This window comes from Hemitrygon akajei, chromosome 19 (assembly GCF_048418815.1).
Source record: "Hemitrygon akajei chromosome 19, sHemAka1.3, whole genome shotgun sequence".
Lineage (NCBI taxonomy): Eukaryota > Metazoa > Chordata > Chondrichthyes > Myliobatiformes > Dasyatidae > Hemitrygon > Hemitrygon akajei.
In genome coordinates this window covers 449,373-466,855 of record NC_133142.1, presented here as the reverse complement: position 1 = coordinate 466,855, position 17,483 = coordinate 449,373, and the positions used below count along the sequence as shown (strand labels likewise).

General features: G+C 45.2%; 1 protein-coding gene across 3 annotated transcripts in view; it reads left to right on the top strand.

Moving 5' to 3' along the window:
- Positions 1 to 17,483, top strand: part of rft1 (RFT1 homolog) — an 86,606-nt gene that overhangs the window by 43,240 nt on the left and 25,883 nt on the right. For all 3 annotated transcript variants that reach the window (XM_073071945.1, XM_073071944.1, XM_073071946.1), the window contains one exon: positions 11,622 to 11,700. In XM_073071945.1, the coding sequence (XP_072928046.1) occupies positions 11,622 to 11,700 (79 nt within the window). The remainder of the gene's footprint in view (positions 1 to 11,621; positions 11,701 to 17,483) is intronic.

The window sequence follows — 17,483 nt, the reverse complement described above, 5'->3', positions numbered from 1 at the left end:
CGCAGCTTTCGTTGCCTCCGTTTTTTCAGCCTGCTCTCATGTGTCTCAGTCTCTGCTATAACTACAAAGTGTTTCACTTTACAAATTCCGTTTCTTATGAAGAAGACTGCCGAGCAAGACTGCTGAATAAACACTAAAAACCCTGAAAACCTGGTACCTGAATAAACTCAGCATTAGCCATATCATACGCCATAGGCGCTTCAATTACTGGGGCCAGCTTTAATAGTAATTAGATATTATCTCGCGGGCCAAAGATAATTCCACCGCAGGCCTTGAGTTTGACATATATGATACAGGGAGTTAGGAAGGAAGCTGAGAAGCAGGACCTTAAGGGTAGTAATCTTGGGATTGCTGCTTGTATCACACGATAGAATAGAATGAGGTGGCAGATAAATGTGTGGCTGAAGAATTGGAGCAGCGGGCAGGGATTCAGATTTCTGGATATTTGGGACCTCTTCTGGGGCAAGTGTGACTTGTACAAAAGGGACGGGTTACACTTGAATCTGAGTGGGATCCAATATTCTTGCAGGCAGGTTTGCTGGAGCTGTTGGGACTGTTTTAAGCTAATATGGCAGGGGGATGGGAACCACTAAGAGCGGAGGATGAACCAGCAGGTTTCCAAGTAGGTGATGGGTGTAACATGAATGTAAGGAAGGGCAAGCCAGTGACTGGGTACATTTACAGATGGAGCAAAATTCAAAAGGGCGAAGAATGCAGGACTGAAGGTACAGTATTTCAATGCGTGTAGTTTTCGGTGGATGAACTTGTGACTCAGTCAGAGACTGGTCAGTATGATGCGGGCATCACTGAGTCGTGGCTAAAAGAAAGCATAGTTGGGAGCTTAACATCAAAGGATAACTTTATATCAAAAGGATAGGCAGAAAGGTACAGGCATTGGTTTGGCTCTGTTGGTAAGAGATGGAATTACATCTTTAGAAAGAGGTGACATAGGGTCGGAGAATGTTGAATCTTTGTGGGTGGAAGGATAAATTAAAAAAACATGGGAATCATATATAGGCCTCCAAATAGTAGCCAAGATGTGGGGTTGAGATTGCAAAGGGAACTGGAAAAGGCATGAAATAAGGGTAATGTAATTAGGGAACTTCAATATGCAAGGGAATTGGAGAAGTCAGGTTGGTGTTGGATCGCAAGAGAGGGAATTTGTTTAATGCCTATGAGATGGCTTTTTAGAGCAGCTTGCGTTGGAGCTTACTTGGGGGATAGGCTACCTTAGATTGGGCGTTGCGTAATATACCCAGACCTTATTAGGGAGCTTAATTTAAAGGAACCCTTAGGAGGCAGTGATCATAATATGATTCAATTCATACTGCAATTTAAGAGGGTGAAGCACAAGTTAGATGTGTTAGTTTCACAATGGAATAAAGGGATTACCGAGGCATGAGAGAGGAGCTTGCCCAGGTGGATTGAAGGACGATACTAGTGGACATTACAGCAGAGCAGAGGTGACTGAAGTTTCTGGGAGTAGTTCACAAGGCGCAGGATAGATGTATCCCACAGAAGAAGTAGTTCTCAAATGGCAGGGGTAGGCAACCATGGCTGACAGAAGATGTTAAGGACTGCATGAAAGCTAAGGAAAGGGCATATTAGATAGCAAAAGTGAGTGGGAAGTTGGATGATTGGGAAGCTTTTGAAATCCAATAAAAGACAACTAAAAAGCTATAAGAAGGGAAAAGATTAAATATGAGGGCAGACTAGCCAGTAATATAAAGCAGGATATTAAATGTTTTTTCACTTATATAAAAAGTAAAAGGGAACTGAGAGTTGATATTGGACCACTGGAAAATGATGCTGGTGAGGTAGCAATGGGGCACAAAGAAGTAGTAGATGAACTTAATGAGTACTTTGCATCTGTCTTCACTGTGGATGATGCTAGCAGTGTGCCAGATGACCTTAAGTATCGGGGAGAAGGAGTAAGTGCCATTGCAATTACAAAGGCAAAAATGCGAGGCAAACTCAAAGGTCTTAAGGTGGATAAGTCACTTGGATCAGATGGACTAATCCCAGAGTCCTGAGAGAGGTTGTTGAAGAGATAACAGATGCATTGGTCATGATCTTTCAAGAATCACCTGATTCTGGCATGGTCCTGGAAAACTGGAAGATTGTAAATGTCACTCCACTCTTTAAGAAGAGAGGAAGGCAAAAGAAAGGAAATTATAGGTCAGTTAGCCTAATCTCAATGGTTGGGAAAGTGTTGGGGTCTATTATTAAAGATGAGGTTTCAGGATACTTGGAGACTAATGATAAAATAAGACAAAGTCAGCATGGTTTCTGTGAAGAGAAATCTTGCCTGACAAATCTTTTAGAGTTCTTTGAGGAACTAACAAGCAGGGTGGACAAAGGAGAGGCAGTGGATGTCATTTACTTGGATTTTCTGAAGGATTTTGATAAGGTGCCTTGCATGAGGCTGTTTGACAGGATAAAATTCTATGGTGTTACAGGAAAGAAACTGGCATGGATAGAGGAATGGCTGATAGGCAGGAATGGGACTGAGTGGGAATAAAGGGGACCTTTTCTGGTTGGCTGCCAGTGATTAGTGATGTTCCTCAGGGGTCAGTATTGGGACCGCTACTTTTCACATTGTTTGTCAATGATTTAGATAATGGAATTGATGGCCTTGTTGCAAAGTTTGTGGATGATACGCAGATAGGTGGGCAAGTACATAGTGCTGAGGAAGCAGTGTGATTGTATCAGGAATTTGACAAATTGCAAGAATGGGCAGAAAAGGTGGCTGATGGAATGCAATCACGAAGAAATCTGCAGATGCTGGAAATTCAAACAACACACACAAAATGCTGATGGAACACAGCAGGGGGAAATGCGAAATGATAGGAGTAGACTGGAGGGGGTGGGATGAAGCTAAGAGCTGGAAAGGTGATTGGCGAAAGTGATACAGAGCTACATTTCGCATTTCCCCCTCCCCCCCACTACTTTTCAAACCTCTTACTATCTTTCCTTTCAGTTAGTCCTGATGAAGGGTCTCGGCCCGAAGCGTCGACAGTGCTTCTCCTTATAGACGCTGCCTGGCCTGCTGTGTTCCACCAGCATTTTGTTTGTGTTGTTGATGGAATGCAATGTTGGGAAATGTATGATGATGCATTTTGGTAAAAGGAGCAATAATACAGCATATTATCTAAATGAGAAAATTCAAACATCAGAGGTGCAGAGGGACTTGGGATTCTCGTGCAAGACTCCCAAGGCTTTGGCATTTTTGAGCCTGTACTCACTTGAATTTAGAAGAATGTCGGGGGATCTCATTGAAACTTACCAAATGTTGAAAGGACTAAATAAGGTGGATCTGGAGAGGATGTTTCCTATGGTGGAGGTGTCCAGATCTAGACAGCATAGCCTCAAAATTGAGGGGTGACCTTTTAGAATAGTGGTAAGGAGAAATTTTTTTAGCCAGACTGTGGTGAACCTGTGGTATGCTGTGCCACAGACTGTGGTGGAGGCCAAGTCTGCGGGTATATTTAAAGTAGAAGTTGATAGTTTCCATTATTGGTCAGGGCATCAAAGGATATGGCAGGAAGGCAAGTGTATGGAGTGGAGTGGGATCCAGGATCAGCCATGATGGAATGGCAGAGTAGACTCAGTGGGCTGAATGGCCCAAGTCTGCTCCTATGTTTTATGGTCTAAAGTGGACAACCAGTGCCTTTGTCCCAGTGTGCCAATTGCCAACACCACAGAATATCTTAATGGACGAATGTTTCAAAAAGTACATTTAATGTCAGAGAACTGTATACAATATACATACTGAAATTCTTTTTCTTCGCAAACATCAACGAAACCGAGTGCCCCAAAGAATGAATGACAGTTAAAGGTCAGAAACCCAAACCACCCCCCCCACGCACAAGCAGCAGCAATGCAATGACCCCCCCCCCACCCCAGCAGAAAGCATTGGCACCTCCCCACCGAACACTGAAATGTGCAACAAAGCATCAGTAAAGATACGGACTTACAGTACCCCAAAGATTACTTGTTCACCTGGTATTCAACATAATAAGGGAAAAGAGGTCTCCCCGTTTCACAGCTAGAGGGGAGATATCACAAATCAACTCACTGATTCATGGTGTTAAAAGTCTGTTGCGTCGCTTTTTCCAAGCTCTGTGCCTCTGGGCACACAGCCAGCAGCAAGCTCGTTGCTTAGGATTTTCCTTGTTCTCCTGCAACGCATCAGTCAGCGGTGCCAGCCTTGAATCAGCCTACCTCTAGAGCCATCAGTTAATGGAAACTCTGAAGTTGGCTCTTTCTTGAGGTCTTTCCGAAGAAATCACAATTCATTCATTAAACTTTTTTATGCTGAGACTTCATCATTTCAATAAAACTTTGCAATTCCTTCACTTGCGCTTTCACTTCTTCAGTTGGATTCTGATTCTTGTCACTCTTTGGCTTCAGATCCATATTGCACTGTACTGGTGAGATGGTTTTGGTGGCAATGCTTTGTCAGATGCTGGTAACAAAGGGATGTGTCTGGGAGCTTTTTTAATGACTTCTTTTACTTTTGCCGCGTTGGAATCAAATTCTGTTCTATCAAGCCACCGTATTCTGACTCTGTGTCACTATCCAGGACTAAGACTCTTTTCACCAAATTCAGTCTCTCTCAGGCAGATAAACCAAGTATTGACTGTACATTCTTAGGCATGACCACAAATGAAAGCGTGTGCACCATATTTTTGTGTGATACTTTTGCCACATGTGTTCATTTAACTGGAATGTCTGCACCTGAATACTCAGTCATTTTTATATTTGTCTGACGTAACTTTGGTCTTGGCTTTAATGCATTAAACACAGATTCTGCAAGAATATTTACTTGTGCTTCAGTATCCAGTTTAAACAGAATATTGTTTTGGTTCACTTGCAATGGCATAGTCCTGTCATTCTGTTTTCACAAAGCATATATATATATATATATATATTATATATATATATAATATAATATATATAGAACTCTTCACATTCATTTTCAAGCACTGCATTTACATGTTTTATTTCCTTTCTATTTCTGCAACAGCGTGAAAAATGATTACTCTTACCACAGTTGTTGCACACTTTCCAATAAGCTGGACACACTTTAGGTCGGTGCTGCCACCCACCACGATCACAAAGCTTTTTTCTTTCAGATGACATCTTGCTTTCCGTCGGTTTCATTGTCACTTCATTACTTTTGCTAATATGTTTGTGCTTTACAGCGTCTACGCTGCCGTTGTCGATAAAAAAAGCTCTCTAGCCTGCGACATCACGGTTTCCGAAGCTTTGCAGAGAATCAAAGCTTATTCCAAATTTACATCTGGTTCTCTTAAGAGTCTTTCTCTCAGAGCATCATCCAGAATGCCACAAACAATTCTATCTTTAATGAGAGAGTCTGTCAGCTCTGCAAAAATGCATGTTTTACTGTGGTTTCTTAATTCCGTAACAAATTGATCAGTTGTTTGACCAGCTTTCTGCTTGCATGTAAAGAATTTATACCATTCATACATCACATTGCGCTTCAGTATACAAAATGTGTGGCGACCCACTTTCTACGCAGGTGAACGGCTCACAAAATGGCACGCGCGTCAGCAGAGAGGCCAGCCCCAAAATGGCGCTGGACCACCTTCTTCACCAGCAAGGGGAGAAAGCCCGCGTGCGGGAAGAGACTTTTGTAATGCACCTCTGACATCATTTCCACCCAGTGAGGGTGGGAATGGAATTGCGTAAAAGCCAGTGCTGCGAAGTTTGAATAAACTAGTCTCGATTGCAACTTACAGACTGCATTATTTCGAGCTCTGTGTGTAGCACATTGCTGCATTGGTGACCCCGACTGTCCAAACGGGATTTGGACCAAAGATGATCGACTCTTCATCTGTTCACGCAGTTTAGCTAAAACTGCCAACTTTCTGGATGCTGTGACCACGCGTGTGGTTCAACCAAGCAGAAGCCCAGTTCCAGATTCAGCAGATATCTTCTGATTCCACACGTTACTATTACGTGGGAGCTCCCTTGACCAGGAGACAGCCGCCCAAGTTGAGGATTTCATACAGTTACCCCTGGAAAAAGGCAAATATGCAGCATTCAAAGCACTACTCATAGGGACCTTTGGCCTCTCACAACGTGAGCGAGGTGCCCGCTTGCTGCACCTGGACGGTTTGGGAGACAGGCCGCTGTCGGCATTAATGAACGAGATGCTGGCCCTGGCTGAAGGACATAAGCCCTGCCTCATGTTTGAGCAGGCGTTCCTAGAACAACTGCCTGAGGTCACACATCTGCTGCTGGCCGATGCAGATTTCAGTGACCCCCGGAAAGTGGCGGCCCGGGCAGACGTGCTGTGGAAAGCCAAGAGGGAGAGCGAGACATCCGTCGGACAGATTACCAAGCCACGCGCCCAACAGCAGGCCAGACCAGACCTGCAACGGAGCACACACAACACAGAGGCAGGAGTGAGGATGCCAATGAACAGTGGTGTTTCTACCACCAGCGGTGGGGCACAGAAGCCCGCCATTGTCACCCGCCCTGCAAGGTGACAATGCTAATTGCTACGGCGGCTGGCCACCAGGACAGCCTCTTGTACGTCTAGGACAAACAGTCGGGACGCCGCTTCTTGGTCGACACCAGAGCAGAAATCAGTGTCTTACCTCTGACGGGGTACAACACCCGCAACAGGGAGCCAGGACCCACCCTGAGGGCCGCAAACAGCAGCACGATACAGACCTACGGCACCCGCACAGTGCAGCTGCAGTTCGGCGCCAGCCAGTTCACATGGGACTTCACACTGGCCGCGGTGGCCCAACCACTCCTGGGGGAGAACTTCTTGCGAGCTCACAGCCTGCTGGTCGTCCTGCAAGGGAAAAGACTGGTACATTCCGAGACTTTCCAGACATTCTCCCTGGGTGAAGCCAGGTTGCTGGCCCCACACCTGGACTCCATCATGCTGTCTGACAACGAATTCACCAGAATCCTGGTGGACTTTCCGTCGATTCTTGCACCACAGTTCACGGCAGCCATGCCCAGACACGGAGTACAGCACCACATTCCGACCCCTCCACACCCGTGCATGAAGGCTCCCCCCGGCCAAGCTCCACCTGGCGAAGGAGGAGTTCAAGAGGATGGAAGAATTGGGGATCGTACGGTGGTCCGACAGCCCATGAGCCTCCCCCCTGCACATGGTGCCCAAAGCAGCCGGGGGCTGAAGACCATGCGGCGACTACCGCAGACTGAACGAGGCTACAACTCCAGACCGCTCTCCCGTGCCGCACATACAGGACTTTGCTGCAAACCTGCACGGGGCAAGCATCTTTTCCAAAGTAGACCTCATCTGGGGATACCATCAAATCCCAGTGCACTCTGAAGACATCCCCAAAACAACACTCATCATCCCGTTCGAATTCCTCCTAAATCTGTTTGGCCTGAAGAATGCCGCACAGAGGTTCCAGCGGCTAATGGATGCAGTGGGACACGACCTGGAGTTTGCGTTCATCTATTTGGATACATCTTCATAGCCAGCAGTAGTTGTCAGGAGCATCTGTCCCACCTCCGCCAGCTCTACTCCCGCCTGAGTGATTTCGGCCTCACAATCAACCCGGCCAAATGCTAGTTCAGACTCGACACCATCGACTTCCTTGGCCACGGGATTACCAAAGACAGGGCAACATCTCTGCCCGCCAAGGTAGACGTGATCCGCCACTTCACCTGGCCCAACACAGTCAAAGGCCTGCAAGAGTTCATTGGTATGGTGAACTTCTACCACCGCTTCCTCCCCTCAGCAACCCGTATCATGCGACCTTTGTACACCCTGATGTTGGGTAAAGGCAAGGACAATACTTGGGACGAAGAGCCCGCAGCCACTTTCGTTAAAGCCAAGGAAGCCTTGGTAGACGCCACAATGCTGGTGCACCCCAGAACGGACATTCCAATGCCCTCACAGTGGACGCATCCAACACAGCAGTCGGTGAGGTGCTGGAGCAACTCATCAACAGGCGCTGGCAACCCCTGGCGTACTTCAGCATCCACCTACAGCCACCTGAGCTCAAGTACAGTGACTTCGACCGGGAACTGTTGTCACTGTATCTGGCAATCCAGTATTTCAGGTTCTTCTAAGAAGGCAGGCTGTTCACCGCGTTCACGGACCACAAACTGTTGACCTTCACGTTCACAAAGGTGTCAAATCCCTGGTCGTCCCGCCAGCAGCGACATCTGTCCTACATCTCCGAGTACATGATGGACATCCAGCATGTCTCGGGAAAGGACAACGTCGTGGCAGACGCACTCTCCAGACCAGCTCTCCAGGCCCTGTCCCTGGGGGTGAACTATGCAGCACTGGCAGAGGCGGAGTAGGCAGACAACAAGATGCCCAGCTACAGGACCGCAGTCTCGGATTTGCAGCTGCAAGACTTCCTTGTAGGCCCTGGTGAGAGGACCCTCCTGTGCGATGTGGTTACCGGCCAACCTCGCCCCATTATCCCAGCAGCCTGGCGGTGGTGAGTTTTTGATTCCATACACGGCTTGGCGCACCCATCTATCAGGACAACTGTCCGGCTGGTCTCTAGCAAGTTCGTGTGGCACAGACTTCGCAAACAGGTCAGCGAATGGGCCAAAACATGCACGTAGTGCCAAACAGCCATGGTGCAGTGGCACACCAAAGCCCCACCGCAGCAGTTCGAACCCACCCGCCGGAGGTTTGACCACATTCATGTGGATATCGTGGGGCCCCTGCCAGTGTCGCGAGGAGCGCGGTACCTCCTAACTATAGTAGACCGGTTCATCAGATGGCCAGAGGCGGTCCTGCTCACCGACACCATCGCCGATTCCTGCGCCCGAGTGCTGATTGCAACCTGAGTAGCACGCTTTGGGATACCGTCCCACATTACCTCTGACAAAGACGCCCAGTTCACCTCCAGCCTGTTGGGAACACAGCTACACCGCACAACTGCCTACCACCCACAGTCGAATGGACTAGTGGAATGCTTCCACCGTCATATGTTGAAAGATTGGAGCGACTGGGCTTGTATACACTGGAATTTAGAAGGATCAGAGGGGATCTCATTGAGACATATAAGATTATTAAGGGATTGGATACGCTGGAGGCAGGAAGCATGTTCCCACTGATGGACGAGTCCAGAACTAGAGGCCATAGTTTAAGAATAAGGGGTAGGCCATTTAGAACAGAGATGTGGAAAAACTTTTTCACCCAGAGAGTGGTGGATATGTGGAATGCTCTGCCTCAGAAGGCAGTGGAGGCCAAGTCTCTGGATGCATTCAAGAGAGAGTTAGATAGCGCTCTTATAGATAGCAGGGTCAAGGGATATAGGGAGAGGGCAGGAACGGGGTACTGATTGTGTATGATCAGCCATGATCACAATGAATGGCAGTGCTGGCTAGAAGGGCCGAATGGCCTACTCCTGCACCTGTTGTCTATTGTCACTTGAAGTCGGCTCTCATGGCCCGCCTGAAAGGGCCTAACTGGGTGGACGGGCTTCCCTGGGTCCTGCTTGGAATCCACACAGCACCCAAAGAGGATCTGCACACCTCGTCGGCCGAGCTGGTGTACGGTGCACCCCGGTCGTCCCAGGAGAGTTCATACCAGCCCCAAGGGGGCAAGAGGAAGAACCCGCAGCAGTCCTGGACAGACTACACGAAAGGCTGGGCAACCTGGCCCCCGTACCGACTTCACAGCATGGACAGATCCTGACCTGCATACCCAAAGACCTGCAGAAGTATAAGTTTGTATTTGTATGAAGGGGCGCACACCGGGCACCGCTACAGCGGCCGTACGAGGGGCCATTCAAGGTGATCAGGAACAACAGGTCCATGTACGTTCTGGACATTGGGGGGTGTATCACCGGTTCTGGGGTTATGTGGCAACCCACTCTACGCATCTTACTATCTTTCCTTTCAGTTAGTCCTGACGAAGGGTCTCGGCCCAAAACATCGACAGCGCTTCTCCCTGTAGATGCTGCCTGGCCTGCTGTGTTCCACCAGCATTTTGTGTGTGTTGTTTGAATTTCCAGCATCTGCAGATTTCCTCATGTTTGTTCTACGTAGGTGAACCGGCTCAGAAAATGGCGCGTGCATCAACAGAGAGGCAGCCCCAAAATGGCGCTGTGCCTTCTTCACCAGCAAGGGGAGAAAGCCCACGCGTGGGAAGAGACTTTTATAATGCACCTCTGATGTCATTTCCGCCTGGTGAGGGTGGGAACGGAACTGCGTAAAAGCCAGTGCCGCAAAGTTTGAATAAACTAGTCTCGAGTGCAACTTACAGACTGCGTGTCGTTCTTTCTAGCTCTGTGTGTAGCTTATCACTACAAATGCTTCAAACTTGTTGATTATTGCTTTTAGATTCAAATTATCTCCATTCTCAAAAGTAAAATGGTTATATACCTCAATTGCATTGACCCCAATCACGCGCAGTAGAATTGCAGCTTTCGTTTCCTCTGTTCTATTATCTGCTCTGATCACTGATAAATAAATTTCAAAATGCTGTTTAAACTTTTCCAGTTTTCAGCAACATTTCCAGTCAGCTGAAGCATCAATGGGGGTTGCAAAACTTCCATTCTTAAAGCTGTTAGCAAACAACGAAAATGTTCACGCTCTTTTTTTCAATTATCTTCGCTTCTCCCGTGTTAGCAAAATAAATTATTCTTCCAGGTTGACTTCTGACACCATGTTGTGTTCTTTATACATACCGTGGGTTACTCATAAAGAAATATATTCTGGAAGAACATAACTAGAGTTTTTATTTAACAGCAAAGAACAACCACGTTTTAACTATACAAGCTTCTCGATCATTCTCTCATTTCTGTGCATGTTCATAACTCCATCCAATCACGTTCTTACACATGACACGTGAAATCATCACAGCACTCAGTTCTGGTCACCTCACTACAGGAGGTATGTGGAAACTATAGAAAGGGTGCAGAGGAGATTTACAAGGATGTTGCCCAGATTCGGGAGCATGCCTTTCGAGAATAGGTTGAGTGAACTTGGCCTTTCTCCTTGGAGCAGTGGAGGATGAGAGGTGAACTGATAGAGGTGTATAAGATGATGAGAGGCACTGATCATGTGGATAGTCAGAGGCTTTTTCCCAGGGCTGAAGTGGCTAATACGAGAGGGCACAGTTTTAAGGTGCTTGGAAGTAGGTGCAGAGGAGATGTCAGGGGTGTGTTTTTTATGCAGAGAGTGCTGAGTGCATGGAGTGGCTGCCTGTAACTGTAGTGGAGGCAAATACGATAGGGTCTTTCAAGAGACTCCTGGATAGGTACATGGAGCTTAGAAAAATAGAGGGCTATGGGTAACCCTAGGTAATTTCTGAAGTAAGTTCATATTTGGCACAGCATTGTGGGCCAAAGGGCCTGTATTGTACTGTAGGTTTTCTATGTTTCTATGTCTGTCCACATGGATAGGAAATGTTTAGAGGGATATGGGCTAAAAACAGGCAAATTGAATTGCCCAGGTAGGTACTTGATTGGCATGGATGGGTTGAACCAAGGCTCTGTTTCTGTAGTGTTTAACTGTATGCTTCAATGATTTGAGAGAAATGTTTTGTGTATTGTAAATCTAATCTTGTGTGCAATTTTGATGTTTTTATATAAATCAATTCCAGCCATTGACAGCTTTCCTTTTATTTTCAGCATGTTGTTGATCTACGACTGGCCAAACTGACTTGGACCTTTTACAAACAGTGTTGTCTCAAGCAGATCCTGACGGAAGGTACAAATAGTTTGGGCAGTGTCTGAAGTGGCTTTAAAATCCCCTCTGAAACTGTAGCTAGTTAAGTACTTATGGGAAGAAGGAATGTTCCATTAGTTATGGAAAGCACAGAATAATTTAACATATTTTGCATCAGTCTTTACATTAAAATACTATGAACATCCCTCTTTAATGTTTAAAAATACCTGTGGGGAATTGAATACTTCCACCATTCAGTGGAGAATTAGTACTAGGCAAGCTAATGGAGCTCGTAAGTCCCCAGAATCTTAAAATTTGCATCTTAGAAGTAAAAAGAAGTAGCCTCTGAGAGTGAATGCACTGTAATAAAATGAATTCCTCCTGGGGATAAAAGACCCTCATCATCTTTTTTCCTCTCACAAATTTTATCTACTTTTAGCAGGTGAAGATTTTTATCATGTTATTGTTTGTTTTCCCCAAAAGACTTCTGTTGATTAATGAATAAGAGTAAATCTGCAGCTGCTAGAAATGCAAGCAACACACAAAATGCTGGCCAGGCCAGGCATCATCTATGGAAAAAGGTACAGTTGATGTTTCAGGCTGAAACCCTTCAGCAGGAAGCCTGGTAAACTGTAATGCAGGACCTCTTGAACCGCATGTAAAGGCAGGCAATTTCACAAGTAACAGATTAAAATCAGGCTGTGTAGACCAGTCACAACTTGTCACCTTGTGAATTGCGGTGTATAATTAAGTACCCAATGGGATGAGGCACAGGCTCACAAAAAGAATCCCTTTGTGAAACCCAGCATGTCAGAGATGAGATTGAAGCATTTGCAGCCGTGGTCATTCTCCACTTCCACAGAGATCTGCACAATCACAGAAAAGTATCCATCCATTTTGATTGACTCCATATGATATGAACTCCTCCTTCCTTTTCTTCCACTTTCCTCTCATCAGATTCCTTCCTCAGCCCTTTCATTTCTTCCACCTATTCATTCCTGGCTTCTTACTTCATCTCACCTTACCCCTCACCTGATCTCACCTATCAGCTGCCAGCTGATACTCCTTCCCCTCTCCCCACCTCTTATTCCGGCTTTTGCCTCCCTCATTTCCAGTTCTGATGAAGGGTCTCAGCCTGAAATGCTGTGTGATTATTCACCTCCATTAATGATCCCTGACTTGCTGAGTTCCTCCAGCATTTTGTGCCCATTGCTCAAGATTTCCAGCATCTACAAAATGGCTGTGTTTGTGGTAATGGAGTTAGTTGTTTCGTGGCAGCAGTACAGTGCAAACTAACTACTTGCATGGTTTACTACAACTTCAACATGTCATTGATATATTGACACTATAGGTGACAGCACAGGTAGATAAGGTGGTGAAAGTTACGTATAGAATTATTGGCCTCATTAGCCAAGAGATAAAATGTAAAAGCATGGAGGTCATTGATACAACTTTATAAAATTTTAGTCAATAGTTGAAATGTCCTTGCATTCACACTCAGGAAGATTGTGAGTATCTGGAGACAGTGCAGAGAATCACTAGGATGTTGCATTGGATAGAATATTTCTATTATGGGGAGAAACTGAATAAGAAGGGTTTGTTTTCCTTGAAACATGCACAAAATCACAAACATCATAAAATTTTGTTTTATGGAGTTGATTGTTATGTCTCCCCTCTTGCTGTGAAACAGAGATGCCTTTTTCTCCCTTATTAGGGAGTGAGAGAGCCAGTGGTATGTCAAATACCAGGTGAATGAGTAGTCTTTGGGGTATTGCAAGTCTGTGTCTTTGCTGATGTTTTGCTGCACACTTGTGCTCAGCGGTGGGTGCTGATGCTTTTGTTTTTGCTGGTGGGGGAGGGGGCATTGTTGCTTTGTTGCTGCTTACGCATGGGAGGAGTGAGCTGAGGGGCTGTGGGGTTCTAACATTTAACTGTTGTTCATTCTTTGAGAGCACTCCTCTGTTTTCGTGAATGATTGCGAAGAAAAAGCATTTCAGGATGTATATTGTATACGTTTCTCTGACATTAAATGTACCTTTGAAACGCTGGAGGAACTCGGCAGGCCAGGCAGCATCATATGGAAAAGAATAAACAGTCAGCGTTTTGGGCTGAGACCCTTCGTTAAGATTCATCACCAGTCCTAATGAAGGGTCTCTGCCCTAAACATTGATTATTAACTCTTTTCCATAGATGCTACTTGGCCTGTTGAGTTCCTCCAGCATTTTGTGTGTGTGCTTAGATTTCCAGCATCTGCAGATTTTCTCGTTTGTTTTCCTTGAAATGATGTAAGCTGAGAGAGGTGCTGATTAAAGTGTACAAAGTTGTGGTAGGGTGGAATGTGGGCAAATTTTCCTTGTACTGACAATATCTAAAGCCAGGTGGCATACAGTAGTGCTAGAAAGTTTGTGAACCCTGTAGAATTTTCTCAATTTCTGCATAAATATGACCTAAAATGTGATCGGATCTTCACGTGTCCTAAAACTAGGTAAAGAGAACCTAATTAAATAAATAACACAAAAACACTATACTTGTTCATTTATTTTTTGAGAAAAATTATCTAATATTACATGCATTTGCTGGAAAAAGTATGTGAATCTTTGCTATCAGTAACTGGTGTGATCCCCTTGTACAGCAATAACATCATCCAACTGTTTCCAGGAGATCAGTCCTACACATCGGCTTGAAGGAATTTTAGGCCATTCCTCCTTATAAAATTACTTCAACTCTGGGATGTTGGTGGGCTTCCTTGCGTGAACTGTTTGCTTCAGGCCCTTCCACAATATTTCTATAGGATTAAGGTCAGGACTTTGATTCAACCACTCCAAAACACAAATTTTCTTTTTAAACCATTTTGTGTTGATTTACTCCTGTCTTTTGGATTATTGCCTTGTTGCATTATCCAATTTGTATTACCGTAAATTCCGGTGTAAAGCCGAGAATTTGGCCCTAAATTTTGGTCCTAAAATTAGGGGATTGGCTTATACAGAGGGTGCCAACTTTGGAAAAATGAATACACAGAAGACAGGTCGTATTTATTGGCTGTTTTTTAGTCAAATTGGTTCCATTGTCGACGCATGAATTCTTTGGTTTGTTTAAACTCACATCTAGTGGCTGGAGCACGGACATCAAACCACTGGGGATGACTGCAGTGTCCGTATTTTCAGCTTTCAGTGCTGCTTTTGTCTCAACTGACAATTGTGCTTTGAACATGTCCCAGACAAGTAGCGACTTTTCCTTCCTGACACTTTTGGGACGTCGACGCCACACTTCCTTAACCCACTTCAAGCAACCCGTTTCGTCTATCCAGCAGCATTCTTGAACGTAAACAACACCCCACGGGAATTTTCTGAGCAATCTTTGTTTTTTGTCTCAACGCAAGATCACGTCTATTCATAAATAGGGTGCACCAACTTCGCGTAGCTTTGAAATTTTCGCTGACCTCATGGTGTTTTTTGTCCCATTTCAACGCTTGAACTAGAATCATTTCTCTGGTAACAATGTATCCTGATCGCTGGTGATTCACCCACTCTAAAACTTTTTCTTCCAGTTCTGGCCACTGGCATGTATCCTGCAGTTTGTACATTTCGCCTTTGGCATTTCCCTCAGCGTGTCCTCTGCCTTTCTCCACTCGCTCGCTCTCTCTCATTTACACTAAACTTCTTAGCAGCTGCAGAATTATTCATTCCTTTAGCAAAATCAACAACCTTCAGCTTGAAGCCAACATCATATCGCATTTGTTTTAATCTTTTGTACATGGTGGTCGCAAACTCAATACTGAGTACACGTACTGATCCCGCCACCCCGTGTTATGTTTTAATGAGATTGTGATGGGCACTAAATAGTTTCACGGGGGTTACATTTCAGATGATTCTTTTCCATTGGAAACCTAATCCAAAATTTCTCTCTCTGATTTATTTATTAAAAATTCACCTATAACGCTCTACAATGAGTAGGCCTATTTTCTTAGCAGGTACTGGTTCACAAAATTTCCAGGGTCTAGATCCAGCAAAGCTGAGTACCGGCATGTGAGATCTTGTGATCTTTTCTGGTTAAATCAAAAACCTCGACAAAAGGTCGGCTTATACAAAGGTAACATGAAAAAGTCACTTTTTTAACCTTGAAAATGGGGGGTCGGCGTATACTCTGGAATATACGGTAAGCTTCAGGTGATAGACTGCTACACTGACATTCTCCTGTAAAATGTCTTGATACAATTTTGAATTCATTCTTCCCTCAATAATTGCAATGATTGCATTTCATCAACAATCCCAAGCATTCTTTCCTCTGCCACTGGCTGCAGTGTCTGCTATCTACAGAGAGCACTGCAGTTGCTGTCACAAGCTAACCCGATACAAATAGAGTCAGGTTTACTAGGGTTAATAGATGCTGCCTAACCTGCCGAGTTCCTCCAGCATTTTGTGTGTGTTCTTCTGGTTAAGTATTAATGGCATGTCCCATGAAATATGTTGCTATGTGGCAGCAGTACAGTGCAATACCTAATTTAAAAACCTAATAAATTATACTCCTAAAATAATGGGTAACTCCACTGGTGACCGATCCATGCAGAACATGACCTGTCTACAACCTCTCTTTGCCTTCTGTGGGCAAGCCAGTTCTCAATCCACAAAGCAATGTCCCCATTGATCCCATGCCTCCTTACTTTCTCAATAAGCCTTGCATGGGGTACCTTATCAAATGCCTTGATGAAATCCATATACACTACATCTACTGCTCTTACTTCATCTACTGCTCTTACTTCATCAATATGTTTAGTCACATCCTCAAAAAATTCAGTCAGGCTCATAAGGCACAACCTGCCCTTGACAAAGCCGTGCTGACTATTCCTAATCATATTTTACCTCTCCAAATGTTCATAGATCCTACCTCTCAGGATCTTCTTCATCAACTTACCAACCACTGAGGTAAGACTCACTGGTCTATAATTTCCAGGTCTATCTCCCTTTCTTGAATAAAGGAACAACCCTCCAATCCTCTGGAACCTCTCCCATCCCTATTGATGATGCAGAGATCACCGCCAGAGGCTCAGCAATCTCCTCCCTCGCCTCCCACAGTAGTCTGGGGTATATCTCATCTGGGCCTGGTGACTTATCCAACTTCACACAAAATGCTGGTGGAACGCTGCAGGCTAGGCAGCATCTATAGGGAGAAGCGCTGTCGACGTTTCGGGCCGAGACCCTTTGTTAGGACAAAAGGTCCTGACGAAGGGTCTCGGCCTGAAACGTCGACAGCGCTTCTCCCTATAGATGCTGCCTGGCCTGCTGCGTTCCACCAGCATTTTGTGTGTGTTGCTTGAATTTCCAGCATCTGCAGATTTCCTCACGTTTGACTTATCCAACTTGATGCTTTCCAAAAGCTCCAGCACATCCTCTTTCTTAATATCTACATGCTCAAGCTTTTCAATCTGCTGCAAGTCGTCACTATTAATCACCAAGAGCCTTTTCCATAATGAATACTGAAGTAAAGTATTCATTAAGTACCTCTGCTATTTCCTCTGGTTCCATACACGCTTTCCCCATCACATTTGATAGGTCCTATTCTTTCACATCTTATCCTCCTGCTCTTCACATACTTGTAGAATGCCTTGGGGTTTTCCTTAATCCTGCCTGCCAAGGCCTTCTCATGGCCCCTTCTGGCTCTCCTAATTTCCTTCTTGAACTCCTTCCTGTTAGCCTTATAATCTTCTAGATCTCTGGTATTACCTAGCTCTCTGAACCTTTTGAAAGCTTTTTTTCTTGACCAGATTTATTACAGCCTTTGTACACCACGGCTCCTGCACCCTACCATAACTTCCCTGCCTCATTGGA